The sequence below is a fragment of the Amblyomma mixtum genome, chromosome 8 (genome assembly GCF_055824585.1).
Source record: "Amblyomma mixtum isolate Tamu chromosome 8, ASM5582458v1, whole genome shotgun sequence".
Lineage (NCBI taxonomy): Eukaryota > Metazoa > Arthropoda > Arachnida > Ixodida > Ixodidae > Amblyomma > Amblyomma mixtum.
Genome location: NC_143019.1, coordinates 7926212 through 7947868, shown reverse-complemented (window position 1 = coordinate 7947868; position 21657 = coordinate 7926212). Strand labels below are relative to the sequence as shown.

General features: G+C 48.4%; 1 protein-coding gene across 1 annotated transcript; it reads left to right on the top strand.

The window, feature by feature from the left end:
- Nucleotides 1–11315: 11315 nt before the first annotated feature.
- On the top strand, nucleotides 11316–13166 carry LOC149331249 (endothelin-converting enzyme 1-like). The gene has a single exon (XM_089555913.1). The coding sequence runs from the start codon at nucleotides 11316–11318 to the stop codon at nucleotides 13164–13166; it is 1851 nt and encodes a 616-aa protein (XP_089412039.1).
- The last annotated feature ends 8491 nt before the right edge of the window (nucleotides 13167–21657 follow it).

Genomic DNA, 21657 nt, shown 5'->3' with positions numbered 1-21657 from the left:
CGCAGGACACAGATCGCCAGAGAACTCTTTCGAGATGACCGACGCAGGCTCTTGCCTCTTTTATGCTTATTTATCATCGAACACTTCATATGACGGAGTTTCCGTATCTTCTAGGAACTTTTATTGCTAATAGTTGTTATGGAGTTCATAATTTTCATGGTGGTCTTTCCATATTGGTAAATGCTGCGTACTCAATATAATTTTTGACTGACATTGTTGTCTTTTAGTGAGTTTTTGCTTGCATGTAAAAAGAACATCTCGTCTTGTTCGGAATGTATGTTTCTGCTGCTGACGTTTCTTGTGCAATTACAGCAGTGTTGTCTTACTACAGTTCGCCAAAGTAGCCTTTATAATGTGTGCAGCAGTACCTCTTCCGTTCAGACTTTAGCCATGCAGACCCAATACTGAGCAAGTTTCTGAGAGATGTAGAAACACTTCTATTTATGAAAGCGAGTTGAATAATTTTAGGAGCGCAAAAATCAGGAGGTTGTCTTTGTAGATCACCTGGCAGTACATAGCGGCAAGTGCCACTATGTAATGCACTTATCTCATGTAATGCACTTATCTTATGTAATACATTTATGAACGCACGGCTGACTTATGTCGAAATAACATAGTGAGTGAAAAAAGAGGTATATGACACTTAGACTTCTGCATCATCGAATGATAACAGAAGTTCTTTGAGCCATATTATTTATTTTTTGATAACTGCTTTAATTGATTGTGTGAATGTCATTTCGCTTGCGATGCGCTTCCGTCCGCTTATTTCACCTTTCCTGGTTCTCTTCTAGTAGTATTTTGATAGCGGTTAGCTGGAACCTGTGCTGTTACCTGAGACCAAAAATCATTAAGTTGCCCTCGAGTACTTGTGATACGCACAAAAATGAAGAAGCCACTGAGCAGACTAGAGCAAGAGCCCTGCAGTGAGCCCTGCACAATCTAATAGGCTTTCGAAATACTGGACCAGAGCATTTTGCCGAAGGTAAGCTGGAGAGCTAGGGTAAGTTTTATCTATTGTCAACCTTTGTATGCGGCGCAGTGTCCCTGGCCCGGTGGGTCACACAAACACGACATATGGCCATCCTGTGTAAGCAATGGCTTCCGTGTTCCCTGTGTGTGTTTCATGTCTTAAGATGACGACGGAGTGAAATGGTTGAACGCGCCGCCTGCTTCGCCGTATTTTCGAAAACAGGCTGAAGCAGTTTTTTTTCTGATGAAAGTGGTTGGGATCTGTAGTCATTTTAGGGAATTTTTTTATTGAGCGATATTACGCACCCGCCGAGAATCTGGACTTTCTTTCTTTCTTTCTTTCCTTCTTTCTTTCTTTATTTCTTTCTTTCTTTCCTTCTTTCTTTCTTCCTTTCTTCCTTTCCTTCTTTCTTTCTTTCTTTCTTTCTTTCCTTCTTTCTTTCTTTCGTCCTTTCTTTCCTCCCTTCTTTCTTCCTTTCTTTCTTTCTTTTGTTCTTTCTCTCTTTCTTTCTTTTGTTCTTTCTTCCTTTCTTTCTTTCTCTTTCTTTCTTCCTTTCTTTCTTTCTTTCTTTCTTTCTTTCTTTCTCTCGCTCTCTCTTTCTTTCTTTCTTTCTTTCTTCTTCCTTCCTTTTCTTCTTTTTCTTCCTTTCTTTCTTTCTTTCTTTCTTTCTCTTCCTTTCTTTCTTTATTCCTTTCTTCCTTACTTTATCTCTCTCCCTTTCTTTCCATCTTTCTTTCTTTCTTTCTTCCTTCCTTTCTTTCTTTCTTTCTTTCTTTCTTTCTTTCTTTCTTTCTTTCTTTCTTTCTTTCTCTCTCTCTCTCTTCCTTCCTTCCTTTTTTCCTTCCTTTCTCCCTAAAATATAAAAAGTCGATCAATTAAATTTAGTTAATTCATTATTTATCTGTAGTAGCTACGTAAGTCTGCCGTGCTGTAGAACCCACCTGCACAATCCCCATTGCATGTCTCGCGCCCTTTCAAAGTGTGGAACAGTTTTGAAACACATGGTATACGTATATGGGTGTGCTCAGATAAAAACGGTGATCGAGGTCCCATGGCCATTTTTGTTTTCAATGAAATTTTTGTATATGAAGGGCAAATATGTCGAGCCGAGGGAATTGTACCTAGTTTTCCAAGAAGCGCTGTAGAGTTTTTTGGAAAAAATATATCTCATTGGGTGGAAAGCGTCGATTTTTCGAGTTCGCAACATCTATAGCTATTTGAGTTAAGGTTTATGGGGGTTTACGTCCCAAAGATACTCACGCTATTAGGGACTCTGTAGGGGAGGGCTCCAGAAAATTTCGACCACCTGGGCTTCTTTAACGAAATCTTCTGGAGCCCTCGACTACAGCGTCCCTCATAGCGTGTCTCTTTGAGACGTAAACCCCCATAAACTATAACACAAATAGCAAACGAAAGTGTGGCGACAAAACACTTTTGTTTACTTGCCTATTGATTTCGAAGATCTTATCCATAAACCTTGGAATGAAAATTAGCGCCCACCCTCCTGTGTATATCCCTTAGAATCACGCTATGAAGTACGCTGTAGTGGAGGGCTACAGAAAATTTCGACCTCCTGGGGTTATTTAAAGAACCCACCGCGGTGGCTGAGTGGTTACGGCGTTCATATACCAAGCCGGAGTACCCGGGTTCGAACCCGACTGCGGCGGCCGCGTTTCGATGGAGGAGGAACGCAAAAGGCATCCGTGTGCTGTGCGATGTCAGTGCACGTTAAAGATCCCGAGGTGGCAGTAGTAGTTGTAGTAAGTGGTTCTAATTGTACATGGTAAATGGAAGCAAAAAGATTGTTGCTGGCCCCCGCATCTGCCATCGCTGCTGGAAGCACCTGAGCTGGGTCAACGGAAATAAAGGATAGCAGGCAGTGTGTAGAGGTGAAATGAAAGAGGTGAGGGGATAGTAGGAGAGGTACACTGGTAATAAAACTATTTACATATTAACATAATAACCTATATACAGGTCGCGCGCGCGTGACGGTCTTTTCGAAATTAGTCCGAAGATCTCCACTACGGCACCTCTTTCTCTGCTTATTCTTTCACTCCCACCTTCTTCCCTTCCCTTACGGCGCGGTTCAGGTGTCCACCGAGATATGCGAGACTGATGCAACGCCATTTCCTTTCCTCAAAAACCAATTTACCAATTACTTATATTACTTTAACGTGCACTGATATCGCAGAGTAGACGCTCCTCCAGCATTTTACCTCCGCTGCCGGGATCTAACCCGCGTCTTTCGGGTCAGTAGTCGAGCACTATAATCACCGAGCCACCATAGCGGTTCTTTAATGTTTCCATCCCGACTATATTTTTTTCAGTGTCCACACAATAAAAAATTTTTGTAGAATATCAGACTCAAATAGACATCATACTATGCGCTGACCCTGGAATCGTGCAGTAGGTCCTCGGAATCGTGTACTGGAGCTAGCAACAGGATATATTAAGGTATCGAATAAGCCTAGTCTTGGTGGTTATGGTTTATGGGGTTTAAAGTCCCAAAGCGACTGAGGCTATGAGAGACGCCGTAGTGGAGGGCTCCGGAAATTTCGACCACCTGGGGTTCTTTAACGTGCACTGACATCGCACAGTACACGGGCCTCGAATTTCTCCTCCAAAGAAATTCAGCCGCCGCGACCGGGATGGAACCCGCGTCTTTCGGGCCAGCAGCCGAGCACCATAGCCACTGAGCCACCGCGGCGGCTAAGCCTAGTCTTGAAGAGGGAGCGGAAGTAACTAGAGAAGCGGAAGCCCATTGACGAGTTAGAGGTAGAGAGAAAGTGGAGGAATAGAGGATATCGCTTCAGAACACATATTCGGCTTTTACTCAGGACGACGACCTTAATGGTCAATATATGAACCATAATCCCACAAGTAATGGCAGTAGATCCGAATCACGCGAGCGAAATAACTGGAAGAATAAGAATGGGGTGGAGCGCATTTGGCAGGTTCGCTCAGATAATTTACCAATATCCCTCAAGAGAAAAGTATACGACAGCTGTATCCTACCGGTACTCACCTGTGGGGCAGAAGCGTGGAGGAAAACGAGAAGGGTTCAGCTCAAGTTAAGGACAACGTAGCGAGCTATGGAAAGAAAACTGATAGGTGTAACGTTAATATACCGCAAGCGGGAAGAGTGGGTAAGGGAACAAACGCGGTTTAATGACATCCTAGTCGAAATCAAGAGGAAGAAATGGGCTTGACGAGGTCATGTAGTGCGACGGCAGGATAATCGGTGGTCCTTAAGGGCAACGGTGCGGATACTAAGGGAAGGGAAGCGTAGGAGAGGGCGGCAGAAAGTAAGGTAGGAGGATGAGATTAAGAAGCTGACGTAGGACAGGATTATTTGGAGACATATGGTAGAGGCCGTTACCCTGCAACAGACGTAGCCGGGCTGATGATGATGAGTAACGGCACCATATTTGTTGCACAGGCAGCCACAAGTGCTTAAAAAAGTGTATAACGCAGTAAAAGAGGAGGTAGAGGGCCGCGATGTAAGCGTGCTCTTCCTCCGCTGTGTTCTGTGGCTTCTTTTTATAAATACTGAATCATGAGCCTTGGAGCCCGCCTTTACAATCTGTATTGGTTCATAAGTGCTCATGTGACTGTTTTACCTGCCAGGATAGCCGAAACATAATTTATGTGCATCTAAAAGTGTAATTGCTGCAGTTCGCACCGTGCACGTCAAGACGTCTGCGGACATGGCCAGGCCTACAATATACGCTCAGTAGTGTCAGCTTCATGAGTTCAGGTCGCCCCGACTGGCCACTCCGAGTATTTAGCACCCTTGTACGTGATGCGGGTGGACGTCAGTGTTTATGCGCGGGAGGTATTAGACACACATGAGCTGTCGGGAAAAGCTCCGCCTGATCAGTAATTTATTTGAATGAATGTGTGTCTACCACAAACAAATGGCACACAGCCGCACTAGAAGATTGTCATCCTTATCACCTTCTCCTTTCTTTTCCCAGTCCACAATGCTCAGTAACAGGCCCGATTTCATCAGTCGATTAATAAGCATTTCGCCGCTAAATTATTTCTCTCTCCGTGAGCTACGTGGGAGTATTAGCATCACCTATCATCATCAAACATTTTTAATCCCCTGGCGGACAGCGTGGCAAGCATCCGCGGCACGCGCTCGCGAGCCGCACAGCTCGTGGTCGAACCAGAAGAAGAATGAACAGCGCGATGAGCGGAAGCACCGATGAACCCGCGGCTCCCGTCCCCTCGTCTCCGAGCAGCCCCGACCTGCCGCCGCCCTCGGGGGCGCCCCCGGAGCAGCCGAGGAAGAGGAGCTCGACCCAGCCGCCGTCACGGCGGCCTGCGAGCGGTGGCGCTGCAAGCATCGCCAGCCCGACCCCTCTGAGCTCACCGGGGGCCGCAACCTCAAGGTCCAGCATCACCAGGGGCAGCCTGCTGAGAGGCAGCCCCTTGCGTGAGCGCAGCCGGCTACTGAGCGTCAGCGAGCAGACCATACGAGACCTCGAGAGCATTGTAAGCATCCCGTGCGTGCGTCGCACCTCCCAGCTGCCAGAGGCGTCACTAGGGGCGCACAGGTCTCACCTCAGAGCAGATCTAGGTGCTGATGCATCGCAGGGAAAAAAGTGAGGACCGCAGCATGCGGACAGAGATGATGCATGGGGTTTCCGAAAGGGGAAGATGACGTGCCAGGCTACATCGCCGGGTACACTAGCTGGCCCTCCTTGACGCCTCTCCCAGTGGTTCTCGTAGAACTTAGTCTATCGGCTAGGGCGCCCATCTGTTTCAAAGGGCATGTCACTACTCCATCTTCATCATCACCACTAGCAGCAGCAGAAACAATATAGCCTCGTTTTGATTCAACGAAACGAAGTTGAGTGAGGTGTTGGGCTTAGCAAGCCCAAACCGGTGTCTCCGCGTTTACGTCAACTCGATTTTAGCGCGTCAAGCCACCGCAGTTACGTTCAGCATCGATCAGGACGGTGCAGTGCAAAGGCGTCCAAGTTGTGGCTCCCTGCCTACTTCTCGAAGGCAGGATGGCACCAGTGCAAATGGCATTTTATTTCTCATTTGCAATCCCTCTTATACAACGGCTCGCCTCATGCTTCATCATCATCATCATCATCATTTATTAACCCTTAAGGGTCCCGTTAGGGACATTACATAAGGGGGGGGGGGTGGTACAGGGGTGTTCAACAGTCATACATGAATATATAAATATAGAAGGAATATGGAAATACAGAAAAATATAGAAAATATAAAATATAGAATAAGAAATATAAACAGAAACAAATTAGAACTTTGGAAGTAGAACAGGCTGGTCAGTTTGCAGGGCTTGGAAGCTGGCATAGGGTGCAGGAAAAAATTATTTGTCGTTGAGATGGTCGATTAGGAGCTGTCTTAATCTGGAAGGGTTAGTCTCAATGACAATGTGTTCGGGGAGGTTATTCCAGCTTTCTATCGCACTGGGAAGGAAAGATTTATTGAAATAATTGGTGGAGCCGTGCAAACGCTGTATGCTTAAGGAGTTAAATAAACGACGAGATGATCGTAGCGGAGCTCGTAGAAGGTTTTCTCGAAGTGCTGGAAAGTTAAAGTACAGTTTGTGAAAAAGACAAAGAATTGAAGTTTTCCTGCGAAAGGACTTGATGCCGAGAGATGATTTCAACGCTGTGATGCTGAGCTGAGATTTATACTGTGAGGTGATGAAGCGTGCTGCCCGATTCTGGATGGCTTCGAGTGAATCTATTAAGTAGGCTTGGTGAGGATTCCATATTGTTGAGGCGTATTCTAGTTTAGTTCGGATGTACGTTTCATATGCTAGTTGTCTGGTGGCTGCGGTGGACATGGAAAGTGATCGCCTGATGAATCCGAGTGATCTGGAGGCACTAGCACATAGTTTCGTGATGTGATTAGCCCAGGTTAGGTTGGTTGTTATCTCGATGCCGAGGTACCGGTATGAACTAGTTTGAGACAGCGCTATGGAGTTCAGGGAGTACGAAAAATGAAGAATCGAACGTTTACGTGAGATGTGCATGAACTTACATTTAGAAACGTTGAGCTGCATTAGCCAGTCGGAACACCACTTCTGAATTCGGCTTAGGTCATCCTGTAATAATTCCTGATCACTGCTATTGTTGATGCGGCGATAAATGACGCAGTCGTCCGCAAAGAGACGGACAGATGATAAAATACCAGATGGCAAATCGCTGATGAAGATTAAAAAGAGTAATGGAGCAAGAACCGATCCTTGGGGAACCCCGGAGATTACTCTAGTAGTTTGAGATGCATGACTGGCGATGACGGTGAATTGCAAGCGGTCGGTTAAGAAACAGTGGATCCAGGATAAGACAAGCGGGTCAAGTGACAGAGCTGAGAGTTTGGAAAAGAGACGCTGGTGAGGGACGCGATCGAATGCCTTGGCGAAATCTAAATAAATTATATCGGTTTGGAAGGCAGAGTCTAGATTTAAGTGGAGATCAGTTGTAAGTTCGAACAGCTGAGTTTCGCACGAAAAACCTGCCCTGAAACCATGCTGATTGGGAAAGAAGAAACGGTTGTGGTCAAGGTGAGATGCGATGTGCGAGTATATTATATGTTCGCTTGTTCCAAATAAGCTTTCGGGCTGATCAACCTAGCGTCTTCCTCGACTAAAACGGCCTGACCGAACAGCTCTACCCGCAGTCGTTGACATGACCTTGAGAGAATAATCTTAGCGGATAGGCTGACTCAGACCAGGGTGGTTTAAATGTAACCGCCAAGTATGAATGCTCTGTCTCTTCGGTGCCCTTCGACCAAAGGAATCCTTCTCGTAAGAAACCAAGAAACGAGATTACGCGATAGACAAAGAACAGTGTTTTACCACGACTGACACCGGTCACGGTGGCTCAGTGGTTAAAGCGCTCGTCTACTAAGCCGGAGTACCTGGGTTCGAAACCGAACGCGGCGGCCGCGTTTCGATGGAGGCGAAGCTCAAAAGGCTCCCGTGTGCTGTGCGATGTCAGCACACGTTAAAGATCCCCAGGGCTTCGAAATTTTCCGGAGACCTCCACTATGACCCCTATTCCTGTCTTCTTTTGCTCCCCCCTTGATCCGTTCCCTTGGGACGCGCTTCGGGTGCCCACCGAGATATGCGAGACAGTTACTGCGTTATTCCTTTTCCTGAAAAAAAAAAGAATTTTCATTTTCATTTTTCACGACAAGCATGAGGCTGGCAAACAGGCGGAGAAAAAATGACTGGCGATTCAGCGTGGTTATTAATACGAAAGGTTTATATGTCTCATGCGAAGGAAAAGCCGTCATCAGATGTTATCCGCAATTGATGTCCGCACAGTCTGTCCAGAGCAAGTGGTACCTCTCACGTGACCTTAATCAAAAAAAAAAATTCGCTGGCATTGGGGCTCGAAATAGGATTTCTGCGTACCAGGCGGGCACTCAACACGTATGCGATGAAAGGTTTTTTTCTTTATTGCCTATGTCACGAAGGGTCTTCCCCATAAAAGCATTTGTTGGGCGAGTTGGTGTTTTTGATGATCCATAACTACAGCGCAGACGACAGGACATCTCTGTCCTGTCGTCTGCGCTGTAGTTATGGGTCTTCCCCATGACACTTATCACTGGACCCTTGTATGACAGACACGTAGCTACTTTTTTGAAGCAAACGCTTCGCTACGGTACCTAGCAGCCTTCACCGTACGACCAGCTTTTACCTTCAAATGAGCTTCCAAAACAAAGAAAGGCGCATAATTGGCCCCCTGGGACAGTGGACACCGTAGTCACGCTTTAAGCTACGAAACAATGGAGAGGGAGCTTGAAGAGCAAAGGAAAGGCGCATAACTGCCCTCGGAACAGTGGGCACCTCAGTCGTGCTTTAAGCTACGTGGCAGATGTGCGCTGCATGCGTTGGCATTGATGACATTGTGGCAGAAACTCGGCACTGAAGACATAGGCCGTTGGCGTCCATTGTGTTCATTGGCGTTGGCGTTGTCAACGTTTTACACTCCGATGACTTTTAGGAAAGGAAGTGCGCGTAACTGGATCCCTGGGTCAGTGGACGCCTGAATCTCGCGCTTAAAGGCACGTGGGGTGAAGAGATATAGGTGTGGGCTGCATGCGTTAGCGCTGAGGACGTTGTGGCAGACACGCGGCACTGCTGCAATAGGCCGCAGCGTCCATTGGGTGAGCAAACTCGCAACTGCTACCTGCGAGGGTGGCAGCGTGGGTGCGCTGCCTATCCAGTGTCCGGAACGCACTCAACGTTACAGACGCCAAGCCGCTTATAGTTGCCCGATACACCACAGCTTTCGCTCTCTAACCACGTTCGCCAGTAATTGTACCACAGATAATTTTTATTTTTTTTGCAAGTTATCAGTGTCTAGCATCAGCCCACTTCTCCAACGCACTTTACCGTCGTACACACCACAACACGTTCACTTCGTGCCCCTGTATACCACTCGTACAAACGCCCCCCCCCCCCCCCCCCCCGACCTTCCATTCCTATGCCACCAAGGGTCATATGGATGTGCATGCCATGGACGATTGATTTGCTGACTCAGACGCGGAAAGTGACGAGAAATTAAGTATCCCTTTGACGTATGTTAATCCTTAAGAATAACTGAGGGGGTGATCATTTGGATCGATGCGGAAGAAATGCGTGGAGAATCCTCACTACCTTCTCTTGCCGTGTACTATCGTTTTGCAGCCAGGAGGTCAAATGGGCCATTGCAACCACTACCTCTACTTGTAACTTTTCTAGGCCACTATCACTGCTAGAACTCCATCACTATTACCTGTCACTTAGGTGTCCTTACCAAATTGATATCACCGGCATTTCATTATAGCCAGTGTTTCATGACTGGCAGTGTTTCATTGCAGCCAGTGTTTCTTTATAGCCGGTGTTTCATTCTAACCGGTGTTATAGCAGGTGGAAGATGGAGAGCAGGAAGTTCCTATTCGCGTCATTTGCCACAGTTGGCTGGTGAAGGCTTCACAGTGATAGCGATGTCGACGTCGACGCCATGAAGTTTTCACTGTTACGGCACTGCAGCTGCAGCAGACACTGCACTTTTCTTTTACTGAATCCTCAATTTTGCCTAAACCTTTTAAATTCTACGGAAGTCATAGCTTTGGGCTAATTCGACTTTTCGTCAGAAACGTAAGTTTCTATTGAGTTGAGCACACAAGCCTCTCTCGATATCAAGAAATTCACGATTTTGTGACGACCACCGTGGCTCCGTGGACTTAGAAACGGATAGCAGCCGCATTGCCGCCGCCGCCGAGTTTTTTTTCTAAGTGAACACAAGGTAGCAGCCCAACAAAGAGCTGGGTTGAATCCTTAGGCCCACGAACTTGAAATTAGTTAGCTATCCTATATTTGTCATTAGTCAAAATGATAGAGTCCAGACGAATCGTGAGCCTACATTGTTTGGCTTGTTTGGTTTATCGGGTTTAAAGTCCTAAAGCGACTAAGGCTATGAGGGACGCTGTAGGGATGGGCTCCGGAAATTTCGACCCCCTGGGGTTCTCTAACGTGCACTGACATCACACAGTACACGGGGCTCTAGAATTTCGCCTTCATCGAAATCGACCACCGGGGTCGGGTTAGAACCCGGGTACTCCGGCTCGGTAGACGAGAGCCTTAACCACTGAGCCACCGCGGCTGGTGTGAGTCGACATGGGTGCGTCCAGATAAGTCCAAAGTCAAAAGGAGGGAGTCAGCCCAAAGAAGTTGAGTCGAAATGAGTCGGGGGTCGAAATGAATCAGTCCATTTAAGTCGTAAGTCAAAATTAGAGAGGGAGCCTAAACGAGTCCAGATGAGTCCTGAGTCGGGATGGGCGAGCCCAGATGGGCCGTGAGCTTAAGTTAGTTGTAACGAATGGCTGACCTCGGCTGAGTAGTGACTCGGAGTTGGTCCAAATTAGTCGTGAACCTTAATGAGTGAGTTCATGAGCTGCTGTTCCCGTGCAGTGCATGAGCCCGGGCCAACGCGACTCTGAGTGAACCCATAGGTTGACCAAGGTTACCTACCGCGAGATGAGTGAGCACTCGTGGTCCTGGCAAAGTATGCAACGACATCATCCATGCCTATCACCTCATCCACATGACAATATAAGGCCACGTGTATAGGGGCTGTACAGGTGCTTATAATTGACCATAAACTAAAAAAGGGATGACTTGTGGTGACCGCTGCTGGCACTATTGCTTGCATTCTCCGACCAGTTATGACCGCATGTCTTGGCGCAGGCTTCGCAAGACTTCAGTCCACGACCTCCTGCTAAAAAAAGGGACGCGACAAGGCCCATCATTTTCGGATCCCTTGGGTTGCTCCTTGGAGGGGCAGTCATCTTATTCCTCATCAAGATGAAGCTGCGCGGTGACATCAGCATTAGCGACGGAACCGTCTGCGACTCCGAGGACTGCCTGAAGCACGCCTACGACGTGGCCAGCCGTCTGAACCCGCGCTTCAAGCCCTGCGACGACTTCGCTGCCTACGTGTGCTCGGCGTGGAGGACCAAGGACGAGGCCTCGGTGAGTGTGCTGATGGATGTCGAATACGCTTACTCGAGGGAGCTGCTGCAGAGGTCACTGCAAGAGCCTCTCGTGCCAGAAGCCGCGAGCGCTATGAAGATGATAAACCGCTGCGTGGACCGCTCGCAGGAGGACTCAACGGACAGCCTGCTCGCGTTACGCCAGTTCTTCGACTCGAACGAGGTCAAGGCGACGGATACACTCGACAAACTGGTCGGCCTCGCTGTCAACTGGCACTTGCCCATTCTGTTCAACGTGGCGTTGCTGCCAGAGACAGAAACCGGGGAGCGCTTCATTTATATATTCCCCTCAGACTTGTTGGAAGTGGTGCTCGCTCTCCAGAAGGCGGTCGTCGAACACGGCCTTTACGATCTAGCCTGGCAAAACATGCCTGCAGTCACCGGGGTGCACTTCAATTACACCAAGGAGGAGATTCGTGACGTAGTTATGAGCGTGTTGCCTGACTTCCTGGATGCCACCGACGCCAGTCATGAAGAACCGGTGATCGTATCCGTCAACAATTTACCGCGGCTATCGTCAACTGAGGGTTGGCTGCCGTCCTTCCGCAAGGCGTTCGATGTAACTCCGGCCATAAACGAGACCGACCGGGTTGTCGCAACTCACCAAAGCCTCCTTGACGCCCTCGTTCGAGCTTTTGACTCCAGGAATGGAGTTCTAAGTGAAGCGCTTCTTTGGCTGATCAGCCAGTACGCTTGCTTCCTCGCTTGCACGGGACTTATCAGGGCTCTGCCGGGTTTCAGGGCGGCTCCCGTTGCGCACGCGTTGCTGTGCGCCCTGGAGGTCGAGGCCACCCACGGCGTCCTGTTGAACGCCGACGCGGACAAGCGGATCAAAGACGACGAACGCGCCAACGTTGTGGGCCAGTTTCACGACATCAAGAACCTGGTGGTTGCGAAGATTGATTCGTCGGCGACACTGAGTCGTAGAGCGAAGCTTAGTGCCGCCGAGCACATCAGAAGTGTCGGGCTTAGCTTCGGCGCTGCAGGCGTTCTCCAGGACACGAAGGAACTGTCCGAACTGTTCGAGGCCAGCCCCAAAATTGGGACTGTGTTCTTCCGAACCTGGCTCGCTACTCGGGAGTCGCTTCGATCTTTGAACGTAACCCTGCGTTACCAGCTTCCCGCGGTGATGCGCAGGACCCTGGCGGACACCTTCGTCTACTACGAGCCACTGACCCACTCGTTGGTCGTGTCGCCGGCGTCGCTCGTGCCACCGCTCTTCTACATGGGCGGCACCAAGGTCATGGCGCTCGGTGGCCTCGGCTTTCTCATGGCCGCTCAGCTGGTTCGCTCGCTGGCCTACGGTGTGAGTGTGCGGTCGGATTCTTCGCCACTCGACTTTCACGGCGAGATTCAACAGAGCAGGCGCTGTGGAACCGAAGAGGAGCGACGCTGGTTTCCCGCGGCGGTGGCCATGGAGCTTCTTGCCGACAGCCTCCGTGGTGTCGACCGTGTGATCCCCATCAAGGGCATGGAGCACTTCTCAAAGTATCAGGTCTTCTACCTCACTGCTTGTCACGTGACCTGCCGGCGCGACGGAAATGATGTGCATTCCGAGGAGTGCAACGCTGCTGTTGCGAACTCGGAATCATTTTTCGATGCCTTCCGGTGCCAGGTCGGCTCTGAGATGAACCGCGTGAAAGAGAAGTGCGCCCTCTTTTGACGTGTGCTGCCTTCCGCTTGAGCGAATGACAATGCGTGCGAGCTTGGCGCTTGCAAAATGACCTTTTTAATTCGAAGTTCTTTTTTTTTTTCAGGCGAAAGCCTCACTAGCCCCATTGCGAGACAAGCCGCGATGTGTGTTAGTTTTTTTAGTATGTTAGTGTGCGTATGTATTCGCAGGTGGCACAGAAAATCCCAGCGGCGGGAAGAAAAATAGGACGACGTCATCAAGCGGCCGTAGATTGCACAAAACAAGCCAAGCACCGCCTATGCAGACTATCTTATACATGTCATCATCATCATCACCAGCCTGACTACACTCACTGCAGGGCAAAGGCCTCTCCCATGTCTCTCCAAGTAACCCTATCATTTGCCAGTTGCGGCCACTGTATCCTTATACATGTTCGCTCATCTATATAAATCCCCCACTGGCCGACATCAACATGGCCCCAGTTTTCCCGTCTACATCGGTACGAAAATTGCGAGCAACCGTTTGTCGTACTGCGCTCGGGGCGATTCCTCGTTTCATGTAGTCTACATGTGCTAGTCAAGTCGCATGCTATCTTGTGACAGGGATGCAAACCGTTGATATATGCAACTTGAATTGTATGCCTTCATATACTACCTGTGCCCTTAAAGCGCGCTTGAGGTGTGCGCTAAGATGCGATAGAGTAACTGTGCCATTACTTTTCCCCAAAAACCAATTTTCGTATTAAAATTGTGACGCAATTGTTCGTCCTGCCCCGTTGAGGGTGGTGTGATAAGATTTCTTGTTTCAGATGCATATCTCAGTCAAGTTGGAGCCTAGTTCGCCACAGGTAATCGAACTAAGTGTCCGAGTGCTTCACACTGGCCTTTGTGGATCCAAAAGTTTTTGAAATCGGCGTTCGGACGCGCGTCTTCGTATCATTTCTCAGTGCTCAACCAGCATCGAGGTCGAACGCTCACGACGACGCGCTTACGCTTTTTTTTGTCACGCTGACACATTAATGACAGTCTTAAGTGGCACCCGAATTTTATTAATTCCCTGTAAGTCAAAACTAAGTTTGCCGTAACACGGGACATGTGCTTTTAGAACTTTTTTTTTTGAGAGAAAAGAAAAAGCGTGCCATTTTCGTCATTCCACAATTTTGATTTATGCGATAATTGGCACACGCGTGTGTGTGTATATATATATATATATATATATATATATATATATATATATATATATATATATATATATATATATATATATATATATATATATATATATATATATATATATATATATATATATATACGCGCCGGATCCCGCCGGATCCCACCGGCGGCATGTGGTTGTTTTTCTTCTGCTTTTCTAATCAATTAGCTTTAAGCGATAACATATTCAGTAATATTCTAAATCGAACAACAGCAAAAAATAAATAAATTAAAAATCCCCTGTGTCCCTTGGTTTCTGTGGCTGTTGGCTTCTCTTATATTTATAACGAGCCCCTCATTCTCCCTCTCTTGTTTGCTTAATTGCTTAGCGAGGGCCTCGGTTCTGGCAGCCTTGACGCCATACGAAGCATAAGAGGGTTCTCAAACAGCTTCCACCCTCGCCGTTCGATGACGTTCTACGTCACATCAGCGGTAACTCAGGACGTGCCACGTCCGCCGCTTAAGAACGTGGGTGACGCTGATGAACACTCTCAAAGTTAGGCTATTTGTAAACATAAATACCCCCGAAAGCAGAAGATTTGACAGCCGTCGCCGTAGCTCAGAGGTAGAGCACCGGACGCGTAATTCGGAGGTCGTGGGTTCGGATCCCACCGGCGGCATGTGGTTGTTTTTCTTCTGCTTTTCTAATCAATTAGCTTTAAGCGATAACATATTCAGTAATATTCTAAATCGAACAAGAGCACAAAATAAATAAATAAATTAAAAATCCCCTGTGTCCCTTGGTTTCTGTGGCTGTTGGCTTCTCTTATATTTATAACGAGCCCCTCATTCTCCCTCTCTTGTTTGCTTAATTGCTTAGCGAGGGCCTCGGTTCTGGCAGCCTTGACGCCATACGAAGCATAAGAGCGTTCTCACACAGCTTCCACCCTCGCCGTTCGATGACGTTCTACGTCACATGAGCGGTAACTCAAGACGTGCCACGTCCGCCGCTTAAGAACCTGGGTGGCGCTGATGAACACTCTCAAAGTTAGGCTATTTGTAAACATAAATACCCCCGAAAGCAGAAGATTTGACAGCCGTCGCCGTAGCTCATAGGTAGAGCACCGGACGCGTAATTCGGAGGTCGTGGGTTCGGATCCCACCGGCGGCATGTGGTTGTTTTTTCTTCTGCTTTTCTAATCAATTAGCTTTAAGCGATAACATATTCAGTAATATTCTAAATCGAACAACAGCACAAAATAAATAAATAAATTAAAAATCCCCTGTGTCCCTTGGTTTCTGTGGCTGTTGGCTTCTCTTATATTTATAACAAGCCCCTCATTCTCCCTCTCTTGTTTGCTTAATTGCTTAGCGAGGGCCTCGGTTCTGGCAGCCTTGACGCCATACGAAGCATAAGAGGGTTCTCACACAGCTTCCACCCTCGCCGTTCGATGACGTTCTACGTCACATCAGCGGTAACTCAGGACGTGCCACGTCCGCCGCTTAAGAACGTGGGTGGCGCTGATGAACACTCTCAAAGTTAGGCTATTTGTAAACATAAATACCCCCGAAAGCAGAAGATTTGACAGCCGTCGCCGTAGCTCAGAGGTAGAGCACCGGACGCGTAATTCGGAGTGAGTGAGTGAGTGAGTGAAGAAACTTTATTTCCGCCAGAAGAAGACCCGTGCCCCTCCGGGTCCGCACGCAGGCATCCGGGGAGGGGCAGCGTCGCAGCTGGAAGACTAGCAACGGTATAGTCGCGCAGCTTCTGCTGCCAGGCGGGTAGCGTATCGTTGTATGCTAAGGTCGGCACTTCTGAGTATGGTCTCCCATTCCTCTGCATTATTGATTCTGCCATATCCTGGGGCACTGGGGCATCTCCATAGTATGTGTTCGAGTGTAGCGGTATGCCCGCAGAACTCGCACACCTCCGCATCCTCCCTCGTGTCACCTCCTGTCCAGCTCCTCCAGAGCGGGGATGCGAAGTTTCTAGCTTGGAGTCTTCTCCAGTCATAGGCCTCAGCCGAGCTAAGCGATCTATCCGGAGGAGGATAGATCCTTTTGTTCTTTTTCTGAATGTCTGTGATGCTATTAAAGGTATTGGTTTCCTCTTTAGTGCTGAATTCGTATGAGGTGTCCACGGCTCCCCGAGGTAAAGAGGAGCGGGCGAGCCTGTGGGCGGCCTCGTTTCCAACCAGACCCGAGTGGGCTGGGGTCCAGATAATTAGAATATTGTGGGCTGGGATAAAGTCTTTTAGATATTTAGCCGCCATTTCGTGGATGCGTCCCTTGCTGTAATTTCTAATTGCGGCTTTGCAGTCGCTTACTACGTATTTGGTACCTGGCTGAGTTAGAGCGATCGCTATTGCAACCTCCTCCGCAACAAGGGGTTTTAAGTCAAGGTGACTTACAACGCGTAACGTTCTGCCTGAGTCCCCGACGGCTACGGAGACGGTGTCTCCTAGCGTGCCTACCGCGGCATCAGTGTAGGCGACGGTTCCCTGTGGCATCTTGCCTAGCTTAGCAGTCAGCTGTGCGACCCTGCTTTTCCTTCTGCCTTTGTCGTGGATGGGATGCATGTTTCTAGGTATGGGAGCGATAATAAGATGCTCTCTTATTTCTCTTCCCAGATCTGTTCTGGTGTTCACTGTGCTATCTACGGTTGCCCATTTCGCTAGCTCTAGGTATTTCCTTCCTGCGGGTGTGGATGTTAGCCTTTCGATTTGCGATGTTCTAACCGCTTCAGTCAGTTCTCTCCAATTGTTATGCAGGCCCATTTTCTCCAGTATATCATTGGACGTGGAAATGGGCAGCCCTAGCGCTCGTTTGACACATTTTCTGATGATTGTGTCTAATGCCTTTTCTTCGGTTTTGTTTATTTTCAGGAATGGGGTTGCGTAGCATATCCTGCTAACGATGAAGGCCTGCGTGAGTCTTAGTTTGCTGGACTCTGAGAGTCCTTCCCCCCTTCTAGATACCTTTCTGAAGGCTCTGACGACAAGTTCAGCTTGAGCTTTGAGCTTGTCTAGCGTACTTTTCTTTTTCCCTTTTCTGTTAATATACATGCCTAGGATTCTTATTTCCTCGACAATTGGTATCGTTCTATTTTCAAGTGTAACCTCGATTGCCGGTATCCTTTGACTGCGCTTGTTCATTGCTACAAATAGCTCAGACTTTTGCGGAGAGCAGCTGAGACCCACGCACTTCGCATGCTCGTTAATGATATCCGCTGCCTTCTGTAGCTTTTCTTTCATTTCTGATACGCCTCCTTTGTTTAGCCAGACATTTACATCATCTGCGTAGAGGCTGATGTTTAAGCCTTCTATCTCTCTAAGCTTGCGGGGAAGGTCCCTCATTACCAGATTAAAGAGAAATGGGGAGAGGACAGCCCCTTGTGGGGTTCCTCTGCATCCCATGGGGAACTCATCGGATGTGATGCCCTGAAAGGTAATGATAGCAGTCCTGTCCCTTAGGAACGATCGGATGTAGTTATAGGTGTTTTTTCCTACAGCTATCTCATTTAGCCCATCAAGGATGGCGTCATGGCTGACATTGTCAAAGGCTTTCTTAAGATCTATACCTAAGATCGCCTTCAGGTTGCCGAGGTCCAGCTGATCTACTATATCTCCATAGAGTCTTAGCATTGTATCTTGGGTGGTGAGCCCAGGCCTAAATCCGACCATTTCATCTGGCCAGAGGCCGTTATCCTCCATGTATTTGGTCAGTCTGGTCAGGATGACCTTCTCAAGCAGTTTCCCTACACATGATGTTAGTGAGATCGGCCTGAGGTTCTCCAAGCTCGGAGGTTTGCCCTGCTTGTGTATAAGCGTGATCTTGGCCTTCTTCCACTCCTCGGGGACAGCGCCTGCTTTCCACACTTGGTTGAGATACCTAGTGAGGCTATTTATTGATTCTTCATCCAGATTTCTCAACATTCTGTTTTCTACTCTGTCGAGCCCCGGGGCTGACCTTCGTTTTAGCTTCAGCAGTTCCATTCTGACCTCGGCTCTTAATATGGGGGCATCCAACTCCTCATTTGGTTGTCCCTTATAGTCGTCATATTTAGCGGCCCCATGGGGAGCAATATACAGTGACTTGAGCGTGGCAATAAGTTGCTCATCTGTGCCATTAAACTTATACCTAGCTTTTATTTGCTCAGTTCTCATAGCCGTCTTAGATTTATTTGGGTCTATAAGAAATTTGAGCAACTGCCATGTACTAGATTTTCCCATGCTTTTCTCCATTTCCTCGCATCTATTATCCCATCTCTGAGATTCCAACTGTCGAGCATACCTTTCTAATTCTACATTGTGTCTAGCTATTTCCCTCCTTAGGTTTCTGTTCCACCTTTGGCGCTTCAGCTGGTTATTTAGCTGTTCCTTCCTTTTGTACATGCTGAAGAGCCTGCTGTCCATTCTATCTTGGGAGTCATCTACCTGAACCTCCTCAGTTGCCCTTTCTACATGCTCAAGCAGCGTTGCCGTCCAGTTCTGGATACAGGTTATGTCACTATGCTCATGTTCTTCTCTGATAGCTCTGAATTTATACCAATCCGTAAGCTTCTCTTGCCTGTAGGTTGTAGGTTTCACGCTGACTTTTCTGTTGAGCTCGAGCTCCAGCAGAAAGTGATCGCTACCCAAATCTTCCTGTCGGTTCCGCCATTTCACAATACCAGCGTTCCTACATAGCGTAAGGTCGGGAGATGTGTCCGCTGTAACGCTGTTATCAGTCCTCGTGGGACAGGAGATGTCATTGGCTATGTAGAAATTGGATGCTACTATATCATCCAGTAGGGCTTGACCCTTGGCGTTGTTGCTTACGTAACCCCATTCCTGGTGCCGGGCGTTGAAATCGCCCATTATGATCAGGGGGTTTTTCCCCGCGAGTTTAGCTGCCCTTCTAAATATGGGGCCAAATTTTACTTTCATCTTTTTTGGTGGGCTGTAAATATTTAGAAGGAATATGCTACCCCTATTCTTTTTTCCACTTAAAATTTCTACGCATACTGTCTCCGTTTCCTGGTTTCCAATGTCGTGTTGGATTACCGCGATGTTGCTTTTAACATACGTTACTACCTTGGTGTCGTTGCCATCCTTAGCAGCGTACCCCTTATATCCCGATATATTCCAGTTCCCTCCCGTCTCCTGCATTGCAATTGCTAAAGGCGGGTAGTCCTGGCTGAGGATGTACTGTTGCAATAGCGATCGTTTCCTGGCAAGATGGCGGCAGTTCCATTGCCATATTTTCGACGTGCTATTGGCCATCAATTTGGATGTTAACATTACAGGCCTGGCCTATGACTTGGATGTGCCTCGTCAGCTGTTCGAGTTGTCTGCACACTACCGACTCGAGGTTCTCTAGTCTAGCGCCGAGGATGGCCCCGTGCTGTTTGAGCTCTTCGAATGACTTCTCCATTTTTTCATTTTCCTTTGCTACTATCCTTTTAATTTGGCTCTCAACTGTTATCGTTTCATCCTGCTTTCGTTTGGCAGGCCTAACTTGGTCTACGCTCATCTCTTCAGAGATGTTTTCAGCAGAGTCGCTAAGGTCACCTGCTTTGCGGATTGCCATCGGGGTGGCTGGTCTGAGTAGCGGTTGCGGCTTTTTCAACTGCTGAAACTGCTGCGCAAGTTCATGAATTGCCTCGGAAATTTTGTCTATTTTCTCATTTAGTAGCCGTATGGCTGCTGCGTTCTCATCTACTCGCGCTTCTAGCGTTTTACTTGGGTTGGAGACCACACCCGCGAAGCTAACCGACCTACCTGCTACCGGCGCCTCGCCTGGCGGTGTCTTCTTCACCGGGAACTTGGTCTTCTCCGCCCATGAGTTTTGTTCCGATTCCCTTTGGGATCGAGGTGGCGCCTCTCTGCTCCTGCTTCTGGATTGCGAGGCACTCCTGGGTCGAGGTGTGCCGTTAGAGGACCGGCTTTCATCTCCGCTCGTCCTTTGGTGGGGACTTGCTTTTTCTTGTGGTCTGCCCCTGACTTGCCCTTGCTTCTGGTTCCTTTCCTCAGCATCTTTGGCGATCTTTTCCGCCTGACGCACTTTGATGATGTGGGGTGTCCGGTAGAGATTCTTACACCGGTTGTCTCCCAGCACATGGTTCTTTCCACATAGCAAGCATTTGGGCTCACAGGTGTGGCCCTCTTCAGGATTGCTGGCTCTGCATCCCCGGCATCGGACGTTGGTGGTGTCAGGGCACACGTCCGAGCGGTGGCCGAGCTCTCCGCAGGCATAGCATACATCAAACTTCTTTCTATACAGGTTGCAGCGATAGGCTACGCCGAAAAACCACACCTCCCTTGGGACCTCGGGACCCTCGAAGAGGATCAAGACGGTCTTTGACTTCTTTCCTAATCTTCTTGCCCCTCGGATGTCCTCGTTTTCTTGGAGGCCCTCGTGAATATCTTGTGTTGTCAGGCTGAGCGGGATGTCGTAGATGACCCCTTTTCCGCCTTCCGGCATGGCCGCATGAGCAGTAGCTTCGACTGCCTGCTGTCCCACTCTGAGACTAGTAATCCTTTCGTATTTTTCAGCTCGTTCCAGCGACGGGGTCACGATGAGCAGAGACTGGTTCTTGGCATTCACGATAAACTTGTCTTCCGGGAGGACTGTCAGGCCAGCCGCCTCCACCAAAATCTTTCTTAGGAAGGGTCCAGCCTTCTTCATCAGCTGATCTGCACCGCCTTTGGGGCGAAGGACCACGCGGTGCATCTCTCCGGAGATCTTCGATCTAATTCTGCCAACGGATCTCTCCGCAATGGCTCTTCGGAGGTCGTGGGTTCGGATCCCACCGGCGGCATGTGGTTGTTTTTTCTTCTGCTTTTCTAATCAATTAGCTTTAAGCGATAACATATTCAGTAATATTCTAAATCGAACAACAGCACAAAATAAATAAATAAATTAAAAATCCCCGTGTCCCTTGGTTTCTGTGGCTGTTGGCTTCTCTTATATATATATATATATATACACTCTCCTCACTGCGAGCGCCATAATTCAGTGCTGTGCCTTTGGCTTCCGTTATACATACCTTGCACGTGACGTCCGGCCAGCGAGAACACTGCTACAGCGGCCATTTGGGAACCGCTTGGCTGCCGCGCGCGCTTTCACACATAAAAATGCGGCAGGCTCCTTCGCGCTTTTTTCGTAAAAATGACTTCTCTTCCGGGTGCGGAATCCTTTCACGAAGGCTATAAACTGCAGTTGTCGTATCCATACGATAAAATTAACGCTCCATAGGCGGCCCTGTGCACCTCGCTGATCAAACCGTAGGACATACCACCTGCGTTATGTCGAGTTGGTCGTCGTCGTGTTCCCAGAGTAATCGTCGTGGTGGTCGTGGTGTAGCGCTTTTATTCAGACAGCCTTTA